This window comes from Lathyrus oleraceus, chromosome 3 (genome assembly GCF_024323335.1).
Source record: "Lathyrus oleraceus cultivar Zhongwan6 chromosome 3, CAAS_Psat_ZW6_1.0, whole genome shotgun sequence".
NCBI classification, from domain to species: domain Eukaryota; kingdom Viridiplantae; phylum Streptophyta; class Magnoliopsida; order Fabales; family Fabaceae; genus Lathyrus; species Lathyrus oleraceus.
In genome coordinates this window covers 338,521,409-338,533,710 of record NC_066581.1, presented here as the reverse complement: position 1 = coordinate 338,533,710, position 12,302 = coordinate 338,521,409, and the positions used below count along the sequence as shown (strand labels likewise).

Below are 12,302 nucleotides of genomic sequence, written 5' to 3'. Positions count from 1 at the left end.
TTGCAACCTTCTAGGTTATGGGAGTCTCCAATCCCAAGAAATTCTTTCTTCATCAAAGTAACTTCCCAGATATTGAGAGTCTCCGATCACCAAGACAAAAGTTTTAAATAACATATATAAGAATTTTGTTTTACAAAATACATAACTAAACCTAGCAACCTCCTAGGTATTCAGAGTCTCCAATCGAAAGGATACATATTCTTTATAATTAAAATTAAAATATTGTGAAATTGAGTCACACTATTCCGTTGATGTGTTGTGCTTCATACCATAAAATGATTATTAGTTCTAGAAGAAAGTTAAGATCATCTCATCGTGCCTTGGGCATGTCACTGTAACCTATGGGCGCTGCAATTTATATTCATTTTGGAGTCTTTTATGATTTTCCTATGTTATTCGTGTTTTAATTTTTTTTTTTTTACTTCTTCCTCAGAATTTTCATAATAAGTATGGCATAGTTTGATCTTTACCATAATTTTTTGGATTCTTTATTGAAACCTAAAAAAATAAAAACGTAGTAAAAATACCAAATAACACCAAATTTAGATATTAAAAACATAGGATGACAATCTATCACCAGTAGTCCTCCCAAATGGTTGTTTTGTTTTTATCTTATCACTTTTAATTTTTTATCTATATTATATATAAAAAATTACACATAATAAACATTCCATTTCAAAAACATTTATACACAAATTTGAATTTATGATTAATCCTTTTTAATATTACAGGCTTGCTAGTTCTATAAAAATATAGCATAAAGTGTTCCATTCAAATTCTTCAAAATTAATAAATCTATAATCTATTTCACCACATCGTCATGCTTAGATTTTACATCAATGACAGCATGCACACCACACCACTTCTTGCAATCAAAACAACAGTCTTCCCAACCACAATCATATGTTCTTTTCATTCCCTTTATTCGGAAAAATCTAAATAAAACATATCTGATGTCAGCTTTTGTTATAAAGACAAAATAAGAAAAGTTAATAAGTATTTGACAAGACAATCATTTGAAGAAAATTTGAGACTGTATTTTTATCTAAGATTTTCATCTAATCCTTTCCCAATATTTATACCAACTCCAGCATGAAGCAACATCCCAGAAGTAGAAAATGAAAACTATCAAGTTGAGTAAACAGTTATTTATTGGTGATAAGAAAGAGATAATCCGCATTCCAAGGCTTATATACAATTACGCAACTTTTGTTCTAAACCTCAGGATGCAGATTATCACATCCTCACCCAATATACTCCCAAAGGACTTCGATACAATGCAAATATTGCTCTAAATTCTAAACATCAAGACTCAGAAAGAGCTTGCGCAAATACTATTAAGAGAAAAATAGCTTGAGTTAGGTTGGTATGAGTGATCTGCATTATCATCGTAGGAATTTATAATGTCCTTCAAACATATTATGATTGGATTTTCCAATCATATTTTCTAAGATTCTTAACTTGACTGCTTTCTTGAAAAGTATTTAGATCATTTGTTCTTTGCAAAAGGTCACATTCAAATATGTAGGCTTATGCTGAATTTCCTCACTTTTTTTTCTTGATAAGAATAGATATCAGAAAATTCAGTGTCACAAAACTGCACCACCTGCATATGTTCAATACTTGAGGACTGACATAAGGAAGCAAGTCTTTTGTAACTTTTGTATCTATTAGAGTACATCCTTGGTCTTTATATAGACTCAAAAATTTCGGTTATTCTAGGAAACATAATTATTAGTAAATACTATTAAATAGGCCACTATCTCTTGACCTTCCAACTACAACAAACTCTTAATCTTTCCACTAACTTATTAATAGAAACCCACTATCTATAATATTAAAGTTTATTCAACAAGACTCCTCTGTAAACTTAAATGTTTCTTCTATTCATCATGCATATCAATTTCTTGCCTCTGTCGAAGATTTCTTTTGATAGTGGTTTTGTGAAAATGTTTGCTGCTTGATCCTTACTTGCTACATGCTTCAATTCGACATTTCCTTCCTTCACGTATTCTCGAATGAAGTGGAAGCGAACGTCAATGTGTTTGCTCCTTTCATGGTTTACTGGATTCTTTGCTAACTCAATAGCTGACCTGTTGTCAACTTGTATTATTGTTGCACCTTTCTGTTTTAGCTCTATTTTACTCATCAATCTTCTGAGCCATATTGCATGACAAACGCACCAGGGATGCTGCTACATATTCTGCTTCACATGTCGAAAGTGTTACTATTGGCTTCTTTTTAGAAAGCCAAGTGAATGCAGTATTTCCCATGAAGAAGACATATCCAGAAGTGCTTTTTCGATCGTCTATGTCTCCGCACCAATCACTGTCAGAGTAACCAACCAACTTGTATTTGTCTAAATTCGAGTAGAACATCCCAAGTGATACTGTTCCTTGGATGTACCTCAGAATTCGCTTCAATGCTTTCCAATGTGTGTAAACTGGCTCCTTCATGAATCGACTTACAATGCCTACACTTAACGAGATATCTGGTCTTGTACATGTGAGATAGCGAAGACTTCCTACCAAACTTCGATATTTGCCTGCTTCGACACGTTCTCCTCCATCAAATTTTGACAACTTTGTTCCTAGTTCCATTGGCGTCGAAGCCGGATTACAGCTTTCCATCTTATATCTCTTCAAGATTTCTTTTGCATATTTTTCTTGTGAGATGAAGATTCCTGTTTCTTCTTGTCGAACCTCCAGACCAAGAAAGAATCTCATCAAGCCTAAGTCTGTCATCTCGAATTCACATGTCATTGTGCTTTTGAATTCTTCTATCATCTGATCATTACTGCCCAGAAAAATCAGATCATCGACATAGAGAGTAACAAGTAATACATTCCTTCCATTTTTCTTCACATATAGGGCATGTTCGTACGAACATTGTTCGTACGGACATTGCTCGAACCCGTTCTCCCATTTTTCGACACATTTTTTTATTTCTTACTCTTAACTTTATTAATTCAGCTAAGGAAGTTCTTCCACATTATTCCTTTATCCCTCCTAGATGTAGCTAACTATTCCTCCACTTTCTGCCAAATTATCTTTTCTATCTTATAGCTGAAGAAAACATGATCCAAACTTTCGTCTTCCTGAAAACATAAAACTCAAGAAAAATCGAGGGAGGATGTTAAAATTCATCTCTTTCGTGACTGGTCCTTGCTTAGGAGTCTGTTGAGAAAACTCCTCCACCAGAAAGCTCTTACTCTGAACAGAACTTGAACTTTCCATTATTTGACAAAAGCTTCAATCTTGTTTTCATCTTACTGTACGGATATAGTCTCCCCTGTAATAAAATCATATGGCTCTGGTAACCACAATATGTTATCTGCTGCACCGCTTAGAGCACATGCGTTAGCCAAAATAACCAGAAGGTGTTGCATTCAAACGTGCATATTTACTTCCAATTCCATACATTATTATTCCAACTCCTCGTACTAGCCACTACCTCTTCCTTCTTGATAATAATAAGAAACAGATCTGGAAATACATGACACAAACTAGAACTTTAACTCCAAGTTGTCGTCCAAAAGGAGGTTCAGTTGCCATCTCCTATATTAAATATAAGATTGCCTGCAAAATAAAAAACAAAAAAACAAGGCCACTGTGTTTTTTTTAACACCTTAGTTTTTGATTTATTGAAATATTTGATTTATTATAATTTTTGTGTATTTATTTGATTATTGAATAATATTAATTAAATAAGTAAAGATGGTGGGAGTGTGTGACCTTGAGGTGAGTGTATGGGAAATTTTGACCCAAATAACCATAATTTTCAAAAAAAATTCTAAAATAACTCACTTTTAAGATCAATACTCAAACTACCCCATTTTAAGAGGAGGCGCCATGTGAATTGGCGTTTGTTCTTAAACTTAGAGATGAGACGCCAATTGGATTGGCTAGTGCACCTAGTGTTGTTAATCCAATTGACGCCAGTGTGTTAGGTTTTAAAAGAGGCGCCAATTGCCTCATATAGTCAGACAAATCAGCATAGTCTTGATGCATCGAATGGGTACCTCCATATCGGAGTTCATGACCCATGCCAGAGTAGTTGGGGTGTATTTGAGTTGATGGAGGGCGACCAGGACGATTGAACAGAGACATTGGTGTGAATGATGCGCCAGGGAAAGGTTAAAATGATTGTTGTGGTGTTTGGTAGCCATATGGCTGTTGAAGATTTTGGTTTTGTGATGTTTGGTCTTCTTGGATATAGTAGGAGGAGGGACGGTTGGTGTTAAATGATCGTTGGGTGTTTTGGCTAAGGCGGCTATGATGCGGTGACGTGTTGGATGCATAGCGATGTTGGGTGTCTTGATGATGATCTACTTGTTGGTGATGGTACGAGGTATGCTCTTGGTATTGTGGTTAGGTGTTTGGCATGTTAGGGTTTTAGGTTTGTGTGTTTGTGGATCAGAAATTTTGATGGATATGAGGTTGTGAGTAATTGGTCTGACAATGTTGTTGGGGTTAGATGTTGAACCTTCTGGTATGTAAGTTGCCTGGCGTGGGTCGTATAGGTACATATCTTCGACAATGAACTCAAATCCAACCGATCTATACCAAGCCATATAAATACGAGTTTGTTTTTCTTCAGTTGGCATCACAACGTCAATTAAGACATGGTCTTTGCGGTGCTTCCATTTTCGACCCTCAGATCTGGCGAAGCTTTGTCATAGGTTAAAGTTCCATTGGTCGTTAACTTTGCGTATATGCCATTCTCTGAGGTTAGCTATGGGATCTAGAATTTGTTGAAGTATACCGAACTACAATTTAACACGATCATTATTGTGCATCTCCATAGTGGTGAATCTTATGATCGGTGTGCATGCAGTCCAAACGGTTGCGTCTTGTTCGTTGATTTCATGGTCATGATCCAAATTTAGACATAGACGCCAAATGAACTCAAATGTGAACATATATTAGATTATAAATTTGGTAGAAGAAATTAACAAATTATTAAAATATAATTAGGTTAATGACAATACATCTATTGGTCGAAGGTGATCCAAGAGATTGCGATACTAGGTAATATAGTGTCTATGACATCTGTTATAACTCATACCACGTGCCGACTATCTGCACCATAAAAGTAAAAATATTATTTAGAGATAATAATCGGTAAAGTAAGTAAATATAGTCTATTTTTAAGAACTTACTTTTGTGCATACGGGAAATAAAAATAAACCAACTAAAAGCATAGTGTAACACCTAGTTTTTATTATTCGAGCCTCTTCGGTAGAATTCTCATCTAGCTGTAAGCTGTTATAATATGCCTTAAGGCATGAAAGGAGTATACCTTGACCTCTCGAGTTATCATCTAACAAATCGGCATCCAAGAGGTCCATGCAAATTGAATTTGCATAGTTGATTTGACCACTTACCGCCTTACCTTCGATAGGCATTCTTATTAACATGTAGACGTCTTCTAACGTCACGGTACATTCACCGGTTGGAAACCAGAATGTGTATGTCTCGGGACGCCATCTTTCACATAATGCAAGAATAAATTTAGTATCCACCGACCAAGACATTATTTTGCTTACATGTCCAAAACCGGCAAGTTCGACAAAAGATTGAATCATCACGTCCATATGTACAAATTCGTGGACACGAGTTCGAAACCTAGAAACATCCTAAAAAAGGAACAACAAAATAAGTTCAATGCATGCCACATCACTTGCATGCATGCCACATCACTTGTCTATTTAAGTGCCTTACCATTACATCCTACAATCAACACAAATTCATCTACACCAAAAAATTTACTTTTCATATGCACAAAAATTATTACAATATCATCTGCACCAAAATATACTATTAATTTTCACTGCAACAGTGAGACATATGAGTGTGATCTATACGAGTTTTATTTTCGAAACACCGATACTATCCGACTTACGATCAAGAGAAGTTCAGATTTCCTGCGTTTGAAAAAACGAATTAAATCATGCATAGGATCTGGTCTTGTGTCACAAATCACGTATCAAAATCTAATTTTTTTCAAGAACAGTCAACGTAAATTTTTCCCGCTAAAGGTACGAGATGATGAAGATGTTGAATATATGTTTGTTAATCACGAACATTCTGGTTGCAACTCTATTGAGTTATATATTACTCTTCAACCAAGTATACCATCTCAGCAATCTCAGCTAACTAATCAAGTTGAATCTGATGAATTTGATTCAGAAAACTCAAATGAAGCCGACCTAGAAGTAGATGCAGAAGTCAACATCGTTGGTGAAGAAGAAGAAGAGACTGAGACACAGGTCGATCATATGTTGAACAACAAAATTGAAGATGACGATCATCAAGCGCTATTACCTCCAAGTCATATATATAATCCGCCTCAACATATGACAAACATGGATCTGCATGACGATGAAACATCCAACAGTATTTTTGATAACCCGTATCCACGATCAGAGGGTGAGTTAAAAGTATTAGACATGTTTCGTACTAAAGAAGAATATGTGCGAGATATCAAAATATTTCACATGAATAACTATACTGATTTCACCGTGAAACGCACAGATTCGAGAAGGTATGTCATCGAATGTTGTAACGTCCTTTGCAAATTTCGGTTGGATGCGTCTCACAAGAAGAGAAGCGACTCTTGGGAGATAGATTCTATAGACCCACCTCACAGTTGCATTGTAACTAATGTTGTACAAGATCACCGTAAATTAAGCGTTGTATTGATATGTCAAGACATTTTGTCGCTTGTTAACAAAGACCCATCAGTGAAGGTCAGTATAATAATATCTCATATCGTCACAAGATATAATTATACTCTATCTTACAAGAAAGCATGGATTGCAAGGACAATGGCTGTTGAACATGTATTCAGCAATTGGGAGGATTCATATAAAGAATTGTCACGGTTTTTATGGGCACTAAAAACATACGCACCACTATTGCAACTATGGAGACATTGTCAGCATTTACGCTATACGGAACATGTGTTTCTAGATATAGAATCTGTCACCGCCTCTTTTGGGCGTTTAAACCATGCATCAAAGGTTTTGCATTCTGCAAACCTATTATTCAAATTGATGGGACATAGTTATACGAAAAATACAAGGGTACTTTGCTTATGGTTGTTGCACAAGACGACAACAATAATGTCTTTCCCATTGCCTTTGCTCTGGTTGAAGGTGAAACCGCTGGTGGTTAGGGTTTCTTCCTTCGGCATCTCAGAACACATGTCGCTCCACAAGTCAATCTCTGTTTGATTTCAGATAGACATGCTGCCATTGAGAGTGCTTACAATAACCATGATAACGGATGGCATGATCCTCTTTCTACCCATGTCTATTGCATTAGATATATCCCACAAAAATTCATGCGTGCAATCAAAGATAAGAACCCTCGCAAAAAGTGGTGAATGCAGGGTATGCTCTAACTCTGTCATCATTTCAACATTACCGTGATGAAATTATATTGTCTAATGCAGATGCCTGAAGATGGATGGATAACATATCAGTAGAGCAGTGGACAAGGGAATTTGACAGAGGTTGTCGATGGGGCCACATGACAAAAAACCTTGTGGAATGCATAACGACGTATTGAAAGGCATTAGAAATCTACCAATAACCGCTTTGGTCAGAACAACCTATTTTAGGTTGGCATCTACCTTCGCAACCAGAGGTGAAAGATGGAGTGCAGTGTTAATGTCGGGTCAAATATTCAGTGAATGTTGTATCAACGTGATGAAAGAGGATAGTATCAAAGCTAGCGCACACGCGGTTACAATTTTTGACCATCATAGGAAAAATTTCAGTGTATAGGAAACAATGTACCACATTGAGGGGAGGCCAAATTTATCATATGTTGTCAAACTAAATAGAACTTGGTGCAATTGTGGAAAGTTCCAGGCCTTCCGTATTCCTTGCTCCCATGTCATTGCGGTATGCACACATACTCGCAAGGACGCTTATAGCCATCTATCTGATGTTTACAATGCCATTACCGTCATGAATGTGTATAACAAAAGCTTCTCAGTGCTACCAATAGAGGAATATTGACCTACATATGAAGGTGACATAGTTTTGCACAACGACGAGATACGAAGAAAGAAAAAAGGATGGCCAAACAACACGTATATTAGAACAGAAATGGATACGACTGATGAAATGATAAGATTATGTAGTATATGTCGTCAACTAGGACACAATAAGAACAAATGTCCCAATCTAGGAGCGACGTCTGCATCAAAATTTAGTATCTCCTTTCAACTTTTGTAACCATGGATTTTTATATATCATTATCTTTTTGTTAAAACTAGGTTAACAACAAACATCACTACAACATAAGCAAACTTAAAACAGAACATTTGTAACTGATTACAACAATCAAACTGATGTCATCTCGTCTAAACATCATTTCCTTAGCATCCTTATCAGTTTTTACTCGCACCTAACCAAGTATACTATCGAGCCTCTCAATACTTCTAATTTTTTCCCCTTCTGATATTTTTCCATCTAACCAACGAACCAACTCCCTCTTCAGTTGATCGAAACTACAGATGTTTCAGAAGAGCATCAACATCGGAGGCTTGTCTCTCGAATAAATCACTTTTCCATAATGAGGAGGAACACAAACATGTTTTCAATATGACAAAATGAGATCTGGAAAAATGAATCACACAATACATCTATTTATAAAAAAATTACACATTACACTAAGGCGCCAGATCAATCGGCGTCTCCTCTTCCAAATTACACATGGGCGTCAATTAGATTGGCAGCAACATGTGTTATTGCCAATCCAATTGGTGCCCCCACTTAAAATTTAAGGGTAGGCGCCAATTGGTTTGGCGCCTATGGCTTAGGTATTTTTTTTTTGAAACTGGGGTAGTTTGAGAATTTTTTTGAAAACTGGGTTATTTTGGGATTTTTTTTGAAAATATGGGGTATTTAAGTAAAAAATCCAGAGTATGGAGAGTAATTAGAGATTAGTAGAATTTCATTAAATTATTAGAGTTTATTTTAATAATTAAAATAATGGTACTTGTTATATTTACTTAATTTTATAGAAAATAAAGAGTTTGGGGCCAAAGTGTGAATTATAAGGAGTAGAGAGTTTGGGGTCAAAGTGTGAATTATAAGGAGTAAAGAGTTTGGGGCCAAAGTGTGAATTATAAGAAGTAGAAGTGAGGAAGGAGTAAGGGGAATAACCGTCTGATTCATAATTATAATTATAATAAGATTTACGCTAATGATATAAATTATAACAAAACCTAGTTTAAGGAGTTTTATCAGTATGTAAAATCAGAAATTTGAGAATAGAGAAAAGGCTAGAGAAAGGGAAAGAGAAAGCTTGGAACTTGGAGGCAATCAGAGAATCAAAAACCAGAGTTTTCACTAATTCTAGGATAACCAGGTAAAGGTGAGGACTATCTAAATAATTTGTATACGCATGAGGGGTAGAATTGAGAAATCCTTAATCTCCAATAGGATTGGGATTTTCACATGATTCTGTTATGGATGATTGATTTGTTGTATGTGATGATGATTGGTGATGAAAATCTCGTGCTATGATGTATGAAAAATTATGTTTGGATGAGTTAACATATATTCACCATTCTTGTTATTTTGAAGGTTTAGGAATATTATGATTTTATGAAAACCATGAATTAAAGGTGTTGATTTGATGAAATGAGATGTTATTGATGATTATATAACACATGTGTACTATTTTGGGTCGTTTTGTATGTCTGGAAGAAAATTAGGAGTTATGAATTAAACTCCATGGAAGAAGACGAATTCTCCAAATTGCATGTCGTTGACAGGCGTCATGGCTTTGAGGGCGCTGATGGGCGTCAAGCTAAGGACGGGTAATCTGTCAAGCTGTCCAAGCTTGTTTTCCAAGTCAGACACCACATAAGTGACATTCTAAAGTATTGAGGTCAGTAACAGGTGCCGCGATTGTGACGGGTAACCCGTCAAGAGTCTGCAGTGGGCGTAGATACTTGTTTTGATGATATTAAGTTACATGTTTTGTTCTTTGACTTTTGTAATTATTTTGGGTACTGTTAGAATCTGATAATACTGTTTAAGTGATATTTGGTATGACTCAACGACTAAACATGATTTTAATCGAATTTATGAATTATTTGTTGAATGATGGATCTGTGCATATGTGATGATGATGATGTAGTGTTAATTTTTGTGAATTTTAATGATGATATGTTGTTGCATGAGCACGAATTATGGTATTGAATTGTGAGTATATTATTGTAGGATGATACATCGGGAACTGAACTTTTATTGTTGGGTAAATGCATGCTTTGTTTATTGTCGGGAGAAGACTTTAAACATTATGTTGTCGTGTTATTTACGTGTTGTGACATGTGTTCATCATGTCGTTGTTGTTGATGAAAGAGGCAAGTTGCAATCCGAGTAGGGTGGATTGCTGACCTGTACCGAAACCGAGTAGGGTGGATTCGAGGTTTGAGTAGGGTGAACCTGATTCCTGAGTGAACAAATGATGATAATATGGTAACACATGCATATGAGTCTGGTTGGACTTCTGAGTCTCATTGGGTAATTTAAATAATGAATATGTGATTTTTTTGTCTATGTTGATAGGTTGAGTGTGAGAATCATGTTGTGTGATTGTTGGATGTGTATATGTTTGAATTCTACCTTGCAGCTTATGTCATTAATTTATTAATGTGAATTCTCACCCCCCTTTTCTTTGATGTTGTCCACCATGGACATCCTGCAGATACTCAAGAGTATAGTTGCTTCTGTGAGTAAGGAATAACTCTTGGAGTTAGTTATCATATTTTTTTATTAGTAGCCGCGCTCTGATTCTTTAACATTAGGGGTGCATGATATTTCCTTTTATTATGTTTGATGTCGGCGTACTTGTTTTCTTGGAGTTTAAAACCTATTATGTTTAGTTGTTTTGAAGTTGTTGAGAGTTGGATATTGAAATTCCTTTTGAAATCATTTGTCAAAGTTAAGTCTTCATAAGACCCAAATTGAAGTTAATATGTTCTTTTACCGTATTTAATGTGATTCTGCTGCGATGATACTCTAAGAGAAGGTGAGCGTGTGATGGTAAGTATGTTATTTACTTTTCTCCTTCATGTTTTAAAAGTGTCTATGCTTTGTTGAAGGGTTGTCATTGGTGATACCTTAAATTGTCGAGTAATATGTTATATATAAGTTTCAGGGTTTATGGTGTTACATTGTGGTACCAAAGTAGGTAGGTCCGTCCGACCAGGTTTTTGCATGATGTTTGTTCCCTTGTAAACGATAATTCTATGAACAATCACGATAACTTATTTCTTCTAACATTGGTTTATTTGTTAGGATAAGCAGAGTTATGGATGAAGGACGAAATGAGGATGCTATTGTTGAAGGATTGGAGTCATTAGCTCAAGTGATTGTGCAGAATCCTCTGAACAATCAGAATGCTAGAGAGGATGACGAGTTTTGTGCTTTGAGGAAGTTACAAAGAAACAACCTGCCAACCTTCAAAGGTAGCTATGATACAGAAGGAGTGCATGTATGGATTAGGGAGATCAAAAAATTTTCCGAGTGTTGGGATAACATGCCTCATATATTGGAAGGTAATGGTATTGAGATCACTTAGATTCTGTTTAGAGCTAGATTCTTGGAGAAGTAATTTCCTGAGGATATACGTAGCAAGAAAGAGATTGAATTCCTTGCACTAAAATATAGGAGTTTGACTATTTCTCAGTATGCTACCAAGTTTGAGGGGCTTGTGAAAAATTTCCCACATTATAATGCTACTACTGCTAAGGTGTCTAAGTGTATTAAGTTCGAGAACGCCTTACGACCAAAGATTAAGCAGGGTATCAAATATTAGGAGATTCGCCAATTTGTTGAACTTGTGAATAAGTGGCGGTTTTATGATGAAAATTGCAGAGCCCATTCTCCTCACTATAAGAGTCTTAGTGAGAAGAAAGGGAATACATAGTTTCAAGGAAAGTTGTACGTGACTCCTGTTGACAAAGGGAAATAGAAAGCTACAATTGAGAAGAAATTAAGTGGGGGAGGAGATCCTACTTCAGTCCAGTGTTATAGGTGTGGTGTGATAGGTCATTGTGTCAATGAGTGCTCCAGTGTTGAGAAGGATTGTTACTGTTGGTGTAAGCCCTAGAGGCCAATACTTCTGGTACTTGTATCGAATTGTTTATTAATAATAAAAGGCTTTTTCTTTATTATGTTTGTTTAATAAAGTCCCTGGAATAGATAGTCCGTTTAACGTATCAAGTGTGACTTAATCATGAGAGCACATTAAACATAAGGACACTATTCTTAA

At 35.8% G+C, this 12,302-nt stretch overlaps 1 protein-coding gene across 1 annotated transcript; it reads right to left on the bottom strand.

Annotated features, from left to right (window-relative positions):
- Positions 1-2,141: 2,141 nt before the first annotated feature.
- Positions 2,142-2,762, bottom strand: LOC127131170 (secreted RxLR effector protein 161-like). Its single transcript, XM_051060105.1, has one exon. The coding sequence runs from the start codon at positions 2,760-2,762 to the stop codon at positions 2,142-2,144; it is 621 nt and encodes a 206-aa protein (XP_050916062.1).
- Positions 2,763-12,302: the final 9,540 nt, after the last annotated feature.

What these genes read in the sequence shown, in the direction of transcription:
- LOC127131170 (XM_051060105.1), bottom strand. Translation starts at nt 2,762, where the DNA reads ATGACATGTGAATTCGAGATGACAGACTTAGGCTTGATGAGATTCTTT.